The sequence below is a fragment of the Pseudorasbora parva genome, chromosome 22 (genome assembly GCF_024679245.1).
Source record: "Pseudorasbora parva isolate DD20220531a chromosome 22, ASM2467924v1, whole genome shotgun sequence".
In the NCBI taxonomy this organism is placed as follows: Eukaryota; Metazoa; Chordata; class Actinopteri; order Cypriniformes; family Gobionidae; genus Pseudorasbora; species Pseudorasbora parva.
In genome coordinates this window covers 25,033,945-25,052,222 of record NC_090193.1, presented here as the reverse complement: position 1 = coordinate 25,052,222, position 18,278 = coordinate 25,033,945, and the positions used below count along the sequence as shown (strand labels likewise).

At 38.0% G+C, this 18,278-nt stretch overlaps 1 protein-coding gene across 19 annotated transcripts in view; it reads right to left on the bottom strand.

Moving 5' to 3' along the window:
- Positions 1–18,278, bottom strand: part of nfasca (neurofascin homolog (chicken) a) — a 101,365-nt gene that overhangs the window by 23,110 nt on the left and 59,977 nt on the right. For 7 of the 19 annotated variants that reach the window (XM_067431431.1, XM_067431440.1, XM_067431430.1 and 4 more), the window contains 22 exons: positions 17,904–18,009; positions 15,392–15,582; positions 14,579–14,701; positions 12,875–13,045; positions 12,501–12,548; positions 9,790–9,901; positions 9,290–9,474; positions 9,061–9,192; positions 8,834–8,977; positions 8,635–8,746; positions 7,033–7,199; positions 5,977–6,124; positions 5,680–5,810; positions 4,900–4,941; positions 4,668–4,769; positions 2,971–3,168; positions 2,745–2,815; positions 2,439–2,661; positions 2,235–2,350; positions 613–823; positions 395–514; positions 103–276 (listed from right to left, as the gene is read on the bottom strand). In XM_067431431.1, coding sequence (XP_067287532.1) covers positions 103–276; positions 395–514; positions 613–823; positions 2,235–2,350; positions 2,439–2,661; positions 2,745–2,815; positions 2,971–3,168; positions 4,668–4,769; positions 4,900–4,941; positions 5,680–5,810; positions 5,977–6,124; positions 7,033–7,199; positions 8,635–8,746; positions 8,834–8,977; positions 9,061–9,192; positions 9,290–9,474; positions 9,790–9,901; positions 12,501–12,548; positions 12,875–13,045; positions 14,579–14,701; positions 15,392–15,582; positions 17,904–18,009 — 3,027 coding nt within the window. The remainder of the gene's footprint in view (positions 1–102; positions 277–394; positions 515–612; positions 824–2,234; positions 2,351–2,438; positions 2,662–2,744; positions 2,816–2,970; positions 3,169–4,667; positions 4,770–4,899; positions 4,942–5,679; positions 5,811–5,976; positions 6,125–7,032; positions 7,200–8,634; positions 8,747–8,833; positions 8,978–9,060; positions 9,193–9,289; positions 9,475–9,789; positions 9,902–12,500; positions 12,549–12,874; positions 13,046–14,578; positions 14,702–15,391; positions 15,583–17,903; positions 18,010–18,278) is intronic. The other 12 variants (XM_067431436.1, XM_067431434.1, XM_067431448.1 and 9 more) reach the window with 3 other exon arrangements.

Genomic DNA, 18,278 nt, shown 5'->3' with positions numbered 1-18,278 from the left:
AAGGAAAGAGAACGACAGGGTGGAGCACAGACAAGAACACCAAATGATTCTGCTCTCAGATTCACTAACAGCTCAGTGACAGAATACAGATTACTTGCTGACCTTCATTCGCGAAATGTGGCGACTCCACGGCGTACACCTCTCCTGCGCCGACCTGCGTGCGAGCTGCCAGGTAGAACTTGAACCGCGTTAAGCGGTGAGGCAGATTCATGGAGTACTCCGTAACATTGGGTAGAAAATGCTGGAACTTCCTCTCTCCCACCTGCGTCCCATTCACTAGAGGAGAGCAAATGAAACAGAATTAACAAATGTGCTTTTTGAAAAATCATCTAGTGTAGCTCTCTAAAGGTTTTTTCACTCATTGAGGCTTTCCTCTGGTGTAAGATGAGCTCACCTGTGTGGTACTGGAGAGTGTATCCAATCAGGATACCATTTGGCTCCTGTGGCTTATCCCACTTCAGGTGAACCACATCTGTGTGCCGCTGAATCCTAAAGTACTTTGGAGCCCCTGGCTCTATGAAAGGAATTATGAAAGCCATTTGTATTGTGCTTTTTGTCTCATCGTAGGTACAGCAATGCTACACCACTAAAGCAGTGCATCGTGATTCCTACCTCCCTCCTTGGTGTAAAACTCCACAGTGTTACTTTGTGGTCCCTCATGCTCTCTATTAGCCACCACCATGTACATCTTATATTTGCTATATGGAAAAAGCTCTGTCAGGATGCCAGAGGGATGTTCGGCAGTGGTGAAGAAACCTTTATGCAACTTGGTCTTATTCACTTTCAGGCCCTTTATGAGGCTGGCCTCCCGCCAGTAGTACAACTGAGAATATAATAAAAGAGATGTGAATGAGCAATGTTAGCACATAATAATTTCAGTACAACATTTTTGTATATATATATATATATATATATATATATATATATATATATATATATATATATATATATATATATATATATATATATATATATATATATATATATACGCACACTGATCAGGCATAACATTATGACCTTATATCTAAAATCGTGTTGGTCCCCTTTTGCTGCCAAAACAGACCTGACCTGTCGGGACATGGACCCCACTTGACTCCTGAAGGTGTGCTTGGGTATATTTGCCACCAATATGTTAGCATCAGATCCTTTAAGTCCTGTAAGTTGCTAGGTGGAACCTCCATGGATCAGAATTGTTTGTTCAGCACATCCTACAGATGCTTAATGGGATTGAGATCTGGGGAATTTGGAGGCCAAGTCAACTCCTCAAACCTGTTGTGCTCCTCAAACCATTCCTTAACCCTTTTTCATTTGAGGCAGGGCGCATTATCCTGCTTAAAGGGGCCACAGCAACCAGAAAGTACCGTTTCCATGAAAGGGTGTACATGGTCTGCAACAATGCTCAGGTAGGTGGTACCGTACGTGTCAAAGGACCCAAGGTTTCCCAGCAGAATATTGCCCAAAGCATCACACTGCCTCTGCCAGCTTGCCTTCTTCCCCATAGTGCATCCTGGTGCCATGTGTTCCCCAGGTAAGTGATGCACCCGGTCATCCACAAGATGTAAAAGAAAACGTGATTCATCAGACCAGGCCACCTTCTTCTATTGCTCCATGGTCCATGTGCCCACTGTTGGTGCTTTCGGGCGTGGACAGGGGTCAGCTTGGGCACCCTGACTGGTCTGCAGCAATGCAGCACATTAAACAACAAACTGTGATGCTCCGTGTATTGTGACACCTATAAGAACCAGTGTTAACTTCTTAAGAAATTTGAGCTACAGTAGCTTGTCTGTATGATCAGACCACACAGACCAGCTTTCGCTTCCCATGTGCATCACTGTGCCTTGTGCCATGACTTTGTCACCGTTTCACCACTGTTCCTTCCATGGACCACTTTTGATAGATACTGACCACTGCAGACCGGGAACACCCCACAAGAGCTGCAGTTTTGGAGATGCTCTGACCAAGTTGTCTAGCCACCACAGTTTGGCCCTTGTCAAACTCACTCAAATCCTTATGCTTGCCCATTTTTCCTGATTTTAATATATTAACTTTGAGGACAATATATACTTAATATAATAATATATACTTGCTGCCTAATATATCCCACCCACTAACAGGTGCCGTGATGAAGCCATAATCAGTGTTATTCACTTCACCTGTCAGTGGTCATAATGTTATGCCTGAGCTGTGTACATATTCTGTATGTTTTTGTGACATGCAGATGTGTGGTTACTCACCTTGTACTCTTTAAACTCTCCGTTCACAGTGTTTGGGTCCACAGGCACCCAGTGAACATTAACTTTGGTGCTGTTGATCTTCGACACCCTGAGTTCTGTTGGTGCAGCGGACGGTTCTGATGGGAAGAATAGTATTAGTATAAAATAAACCAACAAAGATCAATATGAAGACTATCAAATGAAATATGAAATGTTAGTACTTACTGTCTTCCCCAGAATAACCGATGACTATGTTTGACTCTGAGCTGTGTCCGAAGTCATTAACGGCCTGTATTTTGATCTCATATGGGACATAGGTGTCTGTATTATGGATAATGTGTTTTGCTTTGGTTGTAGTTATGTTATTCCACTCTTCCTCTGTGTCTTTCCTCCTCCAGGAGACCACATATCGCAGATTTGGCCCATTTCTTTCTATGTTCTGAAGGGCCTGTGACGTACAAATACATTCGGTCAATGACAGTTACATCTGTCTGCTGTTTAAAAGGATTTCAATAAGCCCAGTTCATGTACCTGCCATGTGATCTCCATGTTATTCTTCTTGCTTCCCCAGCCTTTAAGACCACTTGGGATAACCTCAGGAGCTAAAACAAGTCATTATATGTTAGCGAATGTCTCAACTTATAATTCTTGACATAATATTAACCAGCTAAAACTTCTATGGTTGTATAAAAAAAGAACAAATGTAGATTTTTGAACATATCCCTATCAGGGTCATAAACTGTTACTAATCACTTACGGGCTCCACTGGTCTGATAGCGTGAGGAGGGGTGACTGGGTTGACTCTGACCCACAGCATTGATTGCAATCACTCTGAACTGGTAGTTGACAAAGGGTGACAGCTGCAGGTTAACTGAGTTTAGGTTGCCATCATATATAGATAGGTTCTGCCACTTTCCCGGCTCCCACCTGTCCTCTTCAAACTGGACGAGGAAATCTGTAGTAATGCATGGAAACAGAGCGGGAGGATTATAATATCTCTAAAAAAGTGTTTGACGGTTTAAATTCCTTCTATTAGTCATAGTCAGAGATATCAGTCCAACAAACAGTGGGAAACTCAGGTATGGGTATTTTAATGGTAGACTATTCATTTTTAAAAACAGCAATTATTTTAAAGATAAAATAAATTTACGATTCAGGTAAAACTCATATACTTAAGGCTGAGAGTCAATCTGAAAAAGAAACAAATGACTAAGTTGAATATTTTGAATCTATACACCACTAGATGGCGTCATGGTGATTACTGTTTTTTACCCCTGGTATTATGAGCAATGTTGCCAATTTTGCAACTACGAGACAGATTTACTAAACAGAGCAGATTAGCGTGAGAACTTAATTCCAAAAAAGTGTCGTGGAAAATTCTGTTTGTGATCTACTGATGATTAAAGAACACAGATGCAGCCGGATTAGGCAGAATGGAAATATGACACAATGACTTCACAAATATCCTAACTGCATTCTGTCATCTAGGGATATTTTGTGACTGTTAAAGCTGGCTTTAGCAACTTCAGTCAGTTGGCAACACTGAATATGAGCATATAATCATTCACTCATTCATTCAGAGATTCATTCAGAGTTGTTTGCAACGGAACCACACCACAACAGCACAGATTGTAAATGCTTATTTCAATAGGTCATATTTACTTGACTGATAAACACAAGAACACCATTAAAAAATAGATAGTGAAAAAAGTGAAAGAGGTGATGACAAAGTTCACTCATTTAACTTTGAATGCCTTAAAAAAAAGAACGCTCCACCGATTTTAGAATTAGGGCTTATTCAACTTTTTTTTGCATTTCTGTCTCAGTGCATGCATGCATTGTTTTAGTTTGGCAGGGTCGACACTAGCTTAGCTTAGCATAATGAATGGAAGCCTATAGTGCCAGCTAGCATGTCCCGAGTAAAAGTGATCAAAAAAAAAAAAAGAGAAAACCCCACCTAATTACTTCTTGTAGCCTGTGTATTCACAATGAGTACAAAAGAATGCAGAACGAAGCACTGCTACTTGGGCGCAGACATATCACGCCTCTCAACCTCATGTCCTCTGGCTCTTGAGCGATCGCAATGCGTTGCGTTATATCTCTACGCACAAGTAGCAGTGCATTGCCTGTGCTTCCCCATAATATAGTCCCAAGTCAATATCTGCCTAGGAAATCGACTAGCCTTAATCTGTATCGCTATTTGTAATAATTAGGTGGGGGTTTCTCTTTTTTTTTGATCACTTTTACTCAGGACATGCTAGCTGGCAACATAGGATTCCATTCATTATGCTAAGATAAGCTATAAGCGACCCTGCCAAACTAAAACAATGCATGTAGTGAGACAAAAATGTATTTGCCCACACTTCTAAATGTAGGAAAGAAGTTGAATAAACCCTATTTCTAAAAACGGTGGAGTGTTCCTTTAAAGACATGGGACTTGAACTCTGAACTTACGTGTAACAGGACTGTTGTTTTCATTCCCAGGCACCCAGGTGAGTCTGACACTACGTGCTGAAGGGTCCGAGAGCTCAAGATCCTGAGGGGGGTCAGGTCGATCTGGAAGAGAACAATATACTAGTTAACCATGTTAACTTACACAATCACTAATTATTATTAGACATTAAAAACAGATCGCTTGTTAGAGGCTTTAATTGGACATTAGAAATAACTGTCCTTGTTATTTTACCTGCAGAGGCACTACGATTTGAGGCAGAAGAGATGTCATCCTCTATGAGGTAAAGGTCAAAGATCAGAGGTCAAGGGTTAGTGTGACTATTAGTAGGTAAATATAATAAGAAACAATGGCTGCATCCAAAATTGCATCAATGCTTGAGTAGGTAATTTTTTGAATAGGTAATTACTTCATGACCTCTAAAAAAGTATGTTCTATGAATGTGTGTAGGATAAATTTAATCCGGACACACTACACTAGTCATGTTGTCAATATCACGTGACCTACACACGTTGTTTGCGTCGTGTCACCGCCGTTCACAAATCTCCTGTGAACCATTAGGTGTCCATTGTATACTATACACACTTCAGAATTCTGGTAGAAGTAGGTCTTCCGGGTACTTTTTGCCTATGCGTACTGTGAATTCGGACATACTTCTTTTGTCACACTGTTTTTTGCATACTACATAGTAAGAAAGTATGAAATTTTGGATGCTGCCAAACACTATAGCTAGGAAGGAGAAACAACAGTAGTAATCTTCAAGCAAACTTTTAAGAAAACATGCTTTATTTTCCATAACAGGAGATTTAAGTTAAGAGGGACAAATTTGTAAGTTACACAAGTAAAACAAAATGTTTAGGGAAGTTTATCCTCTGGATATGTTACATGTGACTGTTCCACATGCCCATATCTGCTTAGTATCTATTAAGCAAGTCACTGGCCATTAGCAACATGAGAAAGGTGCATAAAAGGGGACTTACATTTATTGTAAGGTGTGTGTGAAAGTGTGTGTACCTATAACTGTAAGGCGAGCTGAGGTAGAGTCCTCATCTATCTCAGTTTTGGCAGTGCATGTGTAGGTTCCTCCATCTTCAGGATAGACATTGTAAATAGTCAAGGACTCATCATCCTTTTTAAACCGGCTCCTGAAATATACGGGAATTAGATGTAATGTACCGGACATACAGACTCCACAGACCAATGTTCAATCTTAAAAGACTGAGCTTGGTCTGGTGATAGCAGACAAGAAAAATACTGTTCAGTGTTCTAATTATGATTATATTGTATAAGTGTAATGTTAAGTGACATTACATCCAGCCGAAGCTTAGAGGTTTATCATCTTTCAGCCATGTGACCGTAGCAGGAAGGGAAGAATCATGTTTAACTCGACAGTCAAAGCGAACCGTGCTCCCTCTGGGTTGTGTGACAGGCTCGGGTGCCCGCACTATTCTTGTGGGCTCTGAAATGAAGCACAACACAGGTTCACACATGGGCAGTAATGCACTGTATTTTTGATTAAAAAGTCACAGTTAGTGTGTGAATGTAGCCTGGATGCCAGCCGAACCTAGCCCCGCCCACAACATTTTTAGGACGGGCCGTTCGGTCTGGCATCGGGCATAGAGGAGTATTTATCTCCGCACAGAAACTGTTCGGACCAATGAAATCATCAGGGCGGGCTTTAGACGATGACGGATGATAAACAGTAACGTATTCATGCACGTCATCAAAGGGGCTTGGATTATATTTACTCGAATCCTAAACGGAGAGCTTGTTTGTATATGCATTTACCTTCATACTTTCTCTCAGTGATGATGATCATGTTGGGTAAGTACTCTGTGTATCAATAAATTATTTAATTTTTTTACAACACCGGCTAAGATCGTGTATTCCAGCCTGATTTCATCGCGTGTGCAGACAGGGTTGCCAAGTTTTTACAACTAAATCCGCAAACTACTAGCCCTAAACAATAGCTTCTCGGGGGGTGCTCCGGAGGAAAAATGGTGTTTGGGGGGTAAAATGTGTGTTATTTTGACAAGATTGCCTGCTAAAATTCGCACTCATGGGTCTATATATCACATAATAGTCGCTTCAACCAGTGGACATAGAAAACAACCGCGGAAAAAAACGCGGACTTGGCAACACAGTGCAGTTGAACTCTGTTGACATTTGACAATGCGCGGCTTCGTTGCTCTGATTGGTTGTAGGTCTATCCAATTGAGGTCTTTCCTGGTTGGGTTGAAACACGCCTCATAATCACAGCCCAATGGAGCAGTTTTAGACTCATATTCTGACTAGAATTGAGTATGACCACGTCAGGCTAGTGTGAATGTACAAGTCTGATTTTATAATTAATGCTTTCGGTCTCACCTTTAACCTCCAGGCGCACCTGATTCTCCATCTTGCCCAGCATGTTGCTGGCGACGCAGGTGTAGGTGCCTTGGTCTTCTGGCCGGGCTTGATTGATCTCCAAAGTACCGTTGTGGTAGAGCTTGTAATGACCACCATCCAGACCACTGCCTAGGCCATTCTTAAACCTGAACACACACACATGTATTTGATTTTTTATTTTTATTTTTAAATCAAATTTGTATTCTAATACTCTACCGTTCAAAAGTTTGTGGTCAGTAAGATTGAAAAAAGAAAAAAGAAATGAATAGTTTTATTCATCAAGGATGCATTAAAGGTGTAATATTTAGATGGCTATATTAACAGAAATGCAATATAATACACATAACTATGTTTACATATAAAGACCTTACATAATAAAGCGTTATGTTTTTATTACCTTAGAATGAGCCATTTTTATCTATATACACACCGTAGATCTCTTTACAGTCAAGTCACCATTTTGCAACGTCATGCTTCTACAGTAGCTCTAAATGGACAAACTGCTCAACAGAGCGCCAGCTACTCTCTGCTGTCTGAGACGACGACATTTTTGTCCTGTGTTGACCACTGTAGCGTATCCATGTGCTTCGAAAGGGAGGGGTGAGCAGTGGAGGGTTGCAATTAGAAAATTTAGATGCCGCTAAAATTTACACAGTGCACCTTTAATCAAAGTTAATCAAAGAACAGAAATGTAACAGAAAATGACTCACTGCTCTTGACTAAAGAACTTTTGTAGCTTTAATAAGGATTAATCTATAATTTATTAGCTGCAAACTGTTTGATAAATTCAATTTCTGTAGGCCTATACTGTTAGACAGGTAGAAAGGCCACAGGTAAATATGGCATGTATATTGGGGTTTATGTGAGGATATTTTTAGGTTCACCTTAAATTAAAAGTTTTTTTTTTAAGCATAATAAATGTAATTTTTTATTAGCTTTCAATTACACTGTAATGTTGAATGGCTAAAATTAATGTTTAAAACAGGAGGGGGAATCATCAAGACATTAGCAGCAGTGATACAGCCTTCATTCATAAAAATGTCATTAAATATTTAAAATATAATGTCTATGTTTATTCTACATTAATTTAGAGATTAACTGTGAAATTATTACATTATAAAATATATTAAAAACAAGTGTTTTTAATCAAATAAAAAATGTGGTGTGTGAATATATTGGTGTGTGAATAAGTTTACATTTTTTTTTGATGGACAGCACTAATAAAAAGTGAAACGTAAAAAGCAGGACAACCTTTTTTAACATTGAGAATATTAGGAAATGTGTATTCTCTTCACATCAGAAAATCAGCATATTAGAATGATTTATGAAGGATCATTTGACACTGAAGACTGGAGTAATGACTGCTGAAAATCCATGAAAAAAAAATTACATTTGAAAATATACAAAAATAGAAAACAGTGTGTAATAATATTTTGGTAATAAAGTGTAATAAAAATTCATAATAATACTGTTTCACTGTATTTTTGATCAAATAAATAGCCTTGGTAAGCAAGAGAAATTTCATAGACCCCAAACTTTAAACAGTAGTGTATCTGTTCAAACACTCAAGCATAAGCTCACCAGCGCAGTAAAGGGAACGGTGAGCCAAAAAAAGGGCAGTCGAGGAAGGTCCTGTTGTTTTCAATGACTTTGATCAGCTGGTTCTTTGGGCCTAGCATTCGCGGTGCCATGTCTGGGAAGAAAACAATACTAACATCTCACAATCTGTGCATTATGTCCCCTCTCTGAACATTTTGAGCGATAAACACCATTGTTTTACCCAGGATGCTGACAAAGGCATTGGCCAGTAGGTAACCGTGCTCATTGGAGGCGTTACACTGGTAAACTGCACTGCCGCCGATTTGGACCGAATGGAACATGATGGTGTCACCAAGAACTTGCTGGTTTGGGTTTGGTAGTGAACCTGTTACGCAAAGAGCAGAAAAAAGTATGTATACTTTGTGGACTATGATTCCAACTGTTAAAACAAAAATAAAGTTGACTCACTTTCAATAGGTTCCCCATTCACCAGCCATTGGATAGTTGGTTTAGGGTTCCCATTGGCACGACACACTAACCGTCCATTCTCATCAGGGGCAAGCACCAGATTAGTGGGCTTATCGAGCCAATAGGGTGCAGCTTTTAAGGGCAATAAAGAAATCATAGAAGTCAGATAAAAGAAAGAGCATGTATGTCATGAACAAGAAGCATCAGTTGCTTTTATTCTAAGGCCCACCTTTGACCTGGACTTCAACAGAATGGCGAATGCTGCCAATTTTGTTGCTGGCCATGCAGGTGTAGCCACCAGAGTCTTCTTCGGACACATTGAGGATGCGCAAAGTTTTATTGAAGTTCCCAAACTTCACTTTTTTTGCTGGCAAGTCTCCTCCTCTTTTGAACCAATTAATGGAAGGAGTTGGGCTGGGAAAGGGGAAGATGAAAAAGAACAAGACGTTAATTAATAGTAATTAAGAAGCATATTGTGTTTTTGGTAGCTGAATATGCCGTATACACCAGTGTTGTTATTGTTAACAAAAACTAAAGCTATTTAAACTTATCAGGATATGTATAAAGCTAAAATAAAATATAAATGTCAGAACCTAAAAAAACTTAAATGAAAATTATAAATGTTGCTTTGGCAACTAACTGAAATAAGTTTGAGTTGAAATCTACTTCTAAATATTAAGAAATATTATAATAGTATATAATACTAAAATAACACTGGTATACACTCACACTCCAGCTGCTATACACTCCAGAAGAAGCTGTTCTCCTCGGAGCACCATCTTGGAGCTGGACAAGCCCTTTGGAGACAGAAAGGTAGGCTGGGTTTCTGGTACATTACGTGCTGTGAAAAAAAAAAGGAGAAACCTGTTAACATTCACACATAGACACACTGGTTTGAGTTAGGAACAGCTATACACAATTATTATAAGCTATTATAGATTGATGTTAGATTCAACTTGCACATGAACAATATACTCTTTTATTAATACGTTGTTTTAATTAATCATCAGTAATGTGTTGGAAGCTATATGAGCCTGTTTCCACACCTCAAAAGAAAAAAATATAACAGTAATTATGAAATAAAGAATGTGATACTAAAGAAAGAAAGATACTAAGAATGTGAGATATACCATCGCAGTTGTGAGAAAAGGTCAGAATTAGCTTCTTTTCTTTTTTTTACTCTGAGGTGGAAACATGATTCCAATACTTCCATTTCTCACATCAATAAAATGTTACATTTACATACAGGAAATACTTTTTATGTTACTTCATAGAATTTAAGCAAAATAAGCATTATGTTTTTTTGTTATCATTATGATATATATATATATATATATATATATATATATATATATATATATATATATATATATATATATATATATATATATATATATATATGGGTGTGTGTAGGGTCAATAACTCTTATGGTCACAAAGGCTGCAATTATCTGATCAAAAATACAGTGCAAACAGTGATATTGAGCAATATTATTACTGTTTTCTATTTTAATAAATAGTTTCACATGATCTTAATAATTAAATAATTTTAATATGCTGATTTAGTGCTCAAGAAATATTTCTTATTTTCATCAATATGCTGCTTAATTTTTTGTGGAAACTGTGATAGGATTCTTTTATGAATTTAAAATACAAATATTTTGAAACTTTAATAAATGTTTTTACTGTCACTTTTGGCTTGGCTAGCTCAATTGGGGACACAAAAATTTCGATGTTAGTTATTCAACTATATATCAGAATAAAATTAATATTTCAGGTCTTAATTAATTGTATAAACTATAATACTGATCTGCCAACATTGACACTATATGATAAATTAAAATAAGCAGATATCATCACTGTTTTCTCCAGAGCGACTATACAGCTGAATCAACTTTTGTTGTAATATCGTCTTGTTTAACACAGTAAAGCAACTTTGAAACAATTGTCATTGTAAAAGCGCTATATAAATAAAGTTGACTTGACTTTTGATCAATTGATTGCATCCTTGCTGAAAAAAAGTATTCTTTTCTTTAAAAAATAAATAAATGAAATTTGTACAGACCCCAAACTTTTGAACGTTATATCTTATTTCAAAGCATCATAATAATACACTGTTGTTGATGTTACTGTTGTATCATCATTTCTGTAAAATCATTTGAAATCTTTATGCAAAAGTAACATAAGCATGAAAGAAGAATCAAGAGCTGTGACGACAGACAGATGGTTAGTTGTGGACATTAAACCCTGGTTATGTGAAGACAGACATTCTTCTCCCTGAGGAAGACTTGATGAGCATGGCAGTATTAGTCTCTATTGTAATGTATATCTAGCGGTAAGATTAGCTCTCAGCTATTTGCATTGCGAACAGTGCTCTTGAAGAGGGAGTGACAACAGCCTTTGTTGGTGACAGTAAGTGGGAGGACAACGCATGGGAGATTAGACTACGAAGCTGCCAGAAACACATGTTTCACGCAACTGTCACGTGTGTCAGCGGTGACAGCGGTGCCAGTTCTCTGTCAGTGCGACCCCACAATACCCTGGTGGAGGGAGACTATACATTTGAGACAAGAACCAAAATAGCTTTAAAAGCTTGTGTCTGTCAGTGAACCCTGGTCCTGAATCCTGACAATATCATTAAATATGGATATGGCTAAATCTCAAAAAGCCTATCAAGAACCTGTCTGGGTCAAAATTAACATCAAAATCAATAAATCAATCGAATAAACTTAGATATATTTACTTATATAATAATATTTTAATAATAAAAAATATATAGATATTGTTTCATTCATTCAAGAAACAAATATTTTAAAAACATATATAATAAAACATATTTAAATGAATATTATATATATATATATATATATATATATATATATATATATATATATATATATATATATATATATATATATATATATATATATATATATATGGCTTGTTTTTGACAGGGTTTGCGATTTCCTCATTTTCTTCATTTATTCAGTGCTGCCCCTAGGCCATATTCTTGGATACATATGTGAGGATTTGCACATGGTTATCATTGGATTAAGGTTGTTGAAATATTAATGAGCACCTCTTGCCTCTTGTCTAATCTCCTTACTTCCATATCCATATCTCCATAATGAGCAACGTGATTAGGATAATTAAAGCAATTACCAGAGACATTTGAATACTGGTCCTTCAAAATATGACTGAATAGCTGACCCCATAAACTGCTTAAACTGATGTATGAAAAAAATTGAAAGTAACCGAGTGGTAAATTCCACGGTCAATAAATATTACGTGGAGCATCTTTCTTTACATTATGTATTACATAAAAGACACTCTATCTCTATATTTCCTCTGCTGTATGTGGTTAGAAACATCAGCGCTAACTCTGTTAGTGTTCTTTTACAGAAGCACACAGACAACAGGCTAGCTGTGTGTTGAACTCACCACCATACAGATCAGTGGAGTTGAGAAAGGTGTCATTATAAGGTTCCTCTGCGAATAAAGTTGCAGTTTAATCAACATACAGACAAATACAGAGAAAAAACTGAATTGCAACTGGGAATAACAGAACAATACTGAATCAAATGCAAAATGCATAGTCCCTGAAACATATCACAGAAACTGTGATAGGAATCAATGAAGGCAATCCAAATAAAAAGCAAAAATACAACCATCACAGACAATTGTCCATTGAGATACTGCAATACTACCTCCTCGCCACTAGATGGACCACAATATTCACCTTAGACAGTGGCAACACAACATTTCAGAGTAAAAAGATAACCCCTAATCCTGATTCATCCTAAATCTCTACTTACTTGTTAGCACTTTAAGGGTGTAAGGGTTCTTCTGCTGAATGGTGTGTGTGAACTCGAAGCGAGCGTTGCAGCTGTAGTCACTGTTGGCGTCTTTAGCCAGAACATTGGAAAAGAACAAGTCACCATTCAGGCCCATTGACACCCTCTTGTCCTGTGCTATGGGCATAATGTCTGTGGAGAGAGACACATTAGAGAATTCAGACTCATTTGTTCAGCTTAATTTGATGTGCAATAGCCGACAGGCAACAGAAGAAATGATGCTCAAGATGAGCGTGAGAACCACAGGCATGATTATCTTCTTCTGGCCTGAAACATTACAAGGCTCAGCAAATGTGTCACTCAAGAGAAAGAAGCAGTGAGGAGGAGTACGAGATGAAGACAAGACGTTCTGGACTATTTAGCACTGAGCACAGATCTCTGGCCTTGTGGATTTAAGAGTGTAGTGATCACATGCAATTCTAGTAATGGATTTTATCTTATAAAGGTGATGCAAGGAATGAACATTATATCAAGACCAGATGATACTAGAGATGTTTCTCATGTATTGTATCAGTTGTATATTTATTTGTGTGCTCTTTCCCTTATTTTTACATTTAGATTACCTTGGCTGTCGTCTAATAATTACTAATAGTTAAAAATAAATACATACTATTAAATGTAATCTTTAGCAAATCTAATGAATAAATATATTTTTTTATTAATGTACATTATAATTTTGTAGCACTTAAAACAATAGAGGTTTCAGTGTTTAAAAAAACTTTTTTTTTAGACAAAATATGACATTTTATCGGTCATTGTTTATAGGTTCTCGACTTATTTGCAATGGCCAATGGTTCATCAATGGCCAATCATTTAGCTTATGCCAGTTTAATATGCAAAGAGAACATTATATGAATAAATTAATTTAGCCAAAATGTGACAATTGTGGCGCTATCAAAGCATTTCTTTGTTTGAGCCCTACATTTATGGATTACTATAATTACTATAATTCCTACATAAGATTTTATGCTTTGGCAAATCATAACTATAACAGAAAAAGATATTAAGTCATGATTATGAGGTAAAAAGTTTAAATTATGACATAAATTGAAATGTACATACATTGAAATTATGACCGAATGATTATAATTTATAACATAAAAAGTCACAATTATAACATTTCTAAAAATCTACTTTAATATCATAATTATGATTTACTATTTTATGTGGAAGAAATGGGTTTCGATATAACAGAAACACCAACGAAAAGGGAGAGTTTAAGATGATTTCATGGAAATTTGAATTAACTTCATCTATAAGATCTGTATGTTTAATTTCCTTCTCGTTTTACTGAAAAATTTCAAAAGATCCATTTTAGGGTGTGTACTAATGATGACAAACGCAGTCGAGATGTGTGACAAATGCATTGTAGCGCATGTGTCTATCTGTTTGATTCTAGGTCTATTGAAATGCTTCAGTGCCATGCTTCTGCTCTCTCAGCTTTTTGTCAGGTAGTGCAGATTCGCATACATGCACTAGCTCAGCACTAATGCAGTAACGGACACTGCTGTGCAGAGGACACAGACTGAGAGAGAGACAGAAAGTAAGAGGAAGTGAGAGGGAGGTTTGAGGAAGAGGTAAAACAGAGCGTGAAGGTGAAGACTGAATGACAAGGTGATGGAGAGGAGGGGTAAGGTTAAGCAGTAAGTGATGAGCAACACTCACAGCTGTCCATCCAGAAGGTTTCAGGAGGGGGGAGACCAGGGGGAGGGTTGCAGGGCAGGACGAGTGATGCCCCCTCGCGCACAACCACCGGCTCCAGAACCTCTTTAGGCCACAGCGGAGACTCTGAGCAATGGAGACAAGTTCACCAGATCAGGGAATATAACAATGACATCAGTCTATTAAAAAGTGGTGCATATTACTTTAAAGGGGTAAAAACGCTGTCACCCTCATGTTGTTCCAAACCTGTATGACTTGCTTTCTTTCTCCTTTTTTTAGAACACAAAAGGAGAGTTTTAGCTTTTTTCCTTACAATGAAAGGGGATGGATGTTGGCAATCTCAAAAATATTATAATAAGGCACCATCAATGTATCATAAAAGTAGTCCAAACACTTATAGGGATAACTGTGTACCGTATTAATCTCTAAATATTCTACATATTTTTCTTAACTATATACATGCATGTGTGTGTATTTATATATGCATAATACTTATACACAGTACACACACACACACACACACACACACACACATATATATTATGTACCGGTAAACAAACTTTTATTTTGGATGTGATTAATTGATTTGACAGCACTACAATATGCACAATCCTGCATACAACCTCATATATTATGTCAAGTATAATTACATAAAGTATAATGTAAACCACAACTATAGTGAAAGTCATAAGGGTTTGAAACATCTTGATGGTTATATACAAATGACAGATTTTACAATCCATTTACAGTCAGTTTGCATCATGTGCATGTGATATACAGTACATGTTGTGCTTTGACATGTTAACAAGCCCTCACTTGACACTCGAAGCAGGATTTTGTTGGAAATAGCTGTGCCAAAGTCGTTGGAGGAAAAGCACTGGTACTCTCCTTCATAATCTTCCGGTTTCCCGCTGCTCCTGATCTCCAGAGTTCCGGAACGACTCCGCATGGTCACCCGCGGGTCCTTCCCCACATTAAAGAACTTCCCATTCCGCCGCCACTGAAACCTGCACAGACCGGTCACAAACAGGAATTGAGCCAACTTGACGCTGCTTATGTAATATATCCATTGCTGGAGTTTTTAATAAGGGGGTTTACACACATCAAACCAACAACAAGAAGAACATGAATACCAAACCAAAGTTGACATGAAGTAGAAATTCACTCTATTTTCTAAATGCATGTTATTGATCTTAATTTGACCAATTCATTGGTGCATATGATTGTTACATTTTTTTTATTTATAATTTTAATTAAAAATGTCACTACTCGGTCTTCCAGAGAAAATACTTCTCATTTTGTCCACATAAACCTGCTCTTTTTACATTTGCTAGTTTGCATTTAGATCTGCATGCATCCAATTAACAACCGTTGGATAGAACCAACATTTTTTTTTTCTCGATAATCCGTTTCACTAGGATGTATGTTACAATATGAAACAAAAAAGATCTTCTGTTTCATTGGCCCTCATTTATCAATCTTGCGTAGAAACGGGTGTATATGTTGGCGTAAGATTATGCTTACACTCCTCTCACCGCCTGATTTATGAAACTGTGCGCACCTCTGCAATTCAGGTGTACGCAATACCTGCCCTTGATAAATGCGGCGGCTGAAAACGATCGTCATTAGAATAACACGCCCCTATATATTCAAGTCTCCGCCTCCCGCACGCCCTCATTTTACGCCATGGACAAACAGAAGACGGCAAAGAAACGAAACTTCTCCGACGTGGAGATCGGGCGCGCTCAATCATCTCTTTAGTCCACTAGCCAGGGCACTGATTAGGACATAAGTCAACGGGCTGACTCCCTGATCAGTGCTCTGACTACTGAACTATGATTGAGACGCGCCCATCGAGACCATCTCCAGGGAAGTGGAAAAAAACCCGAAATTGTTTTATTTGGGAGTTTAAAGAGTGGGATTAAAGGCGCTCACAAAAACAAAATATGGATCCAAATTACGAGTAGCTACTGTTAGTGTGGGGGTTGAGAAGCGCACTCCAGCAGTTTAAATAGCTGTTTGGATGATAAATTACCATCACAATGCATTATTTTACAGCACGTTTTGAAACAATTAGCATTTAATTTCGTATCACGGCACATGTATTGGGGTGTACAATAGTGATGATGATGTGATGTGGAGTACTACCATTCATTCACATTAATAATTACATGACAATTTGTAAGATTCTTCTTCTTATTATTATGATTATTATTCTTAATGACGCTTGTTATTTAGAAGAAGAATGCCGTTTTTATTGATTTTATTATTATTTAAAAGAAGAAGGCCATTTTTATTATTTTGTCAGTCTAAATTATTTTAGTCCCAGTCGGTGCGCAGCTGCTGGGCCAGGCGCGGGCCTAAAACGTAAGATAAAGCGCACAGGCTCGCGACTGGAGGAATACATATGCCTACAGATCAAACGCTTTGGTAAAGTCACACAAATCAAACATTGACGTTCATGTTGCACAAAAATAAACACTAAATGTTGTTGTTGTGGTTTTTTACAGTGGGTCATAATATAGCATATCTTTGTCAGTGCGTTTTGTGTTGTTAGGAATTGCTTTTCTGCGCATTTTCCCACTAACTCAAACGTGCGTACACCACCTCCCGAGCTGGCGTAGGATTTGAGCGTGCCGTACGCCAACGTCCATATTGATAAATCTCAAAGTCACCGTGGGTTTGGGTGTACGCAAGGTGTACGCTGGAAATTTGGTGTACGCACTTTTGATAAATGAGGGCCATTGTGACTTTGAAACCGGTAGGATTGCGTGCCTGGAGTTGACTGGGTGCCATTTACTAACCTACTGAATATTCTGTGAGCGTGAACACTAAACTGAGCGTATTATTAGACCACAATGGTTTTGCGGACCAGGCTGAGTGGAAGGTTTTGTAAAACCTAACATAACACCAAACAAAAACAGGCCATCTGAATGGCCACACTGTGTTGAGCTGGTCAGGCCTGCTTTTCACAAGCAAGCACAAGGGACCAGAGCCAGAGTGAGCGCCCCAGCATATCTGATGGCATGAGAAGGGTACGACTGGGAGGGAGAGTGGACAAAACTGGCAGCGCTACTGGGTGTCACTCTCACAAAAATGTGCTGGTCTTTGTCATACCGAGACTAATGGCCGTCAGGTTTAATTAGAGGGCGACAGAAGCGGTAGAATGAGAGAGAGAAAGACAGGGAGAAGTAAGGTGAAAATGGATGTATTTACAGTAAGAGGTTGCTGACAAACTGGAATTGTAGAAGTGGCAAGAGATGGAGACAAAAAGATAGAGAGGACGAGACGTCACAATGAGAAAAAAAAAGGTTTCATCCATTCTCACGTTGGCACTGGGTTCCCCTTGGCCTCGCATTCAATGATGATGTTATCTCTGGGGTCCACAATGTAGTCCTTTAGTGACTGCTTCACAATGGTGGGGGGCTGTTTCACTGTGGGTGGAGGGAGGGACAAAGAGAGAGAGTCTTATCTCAACAGCACTGTGGAAGAACACTCAACTCAATGTCATGTATACATATGCAAGCCTTGCATTTATTGCTGCTTACTACAGTACAAACTAAACAAACAGTTATTCTTTTTACTCTTAGTAACAAAATATAGACACAATTAGTATAGAAAAACAAAGTTTTAATGGAAAAACATCACTTATTCATCTTTCATAACACAAATTCCCTGCCGCTTTACTAAACATACAGGCTAT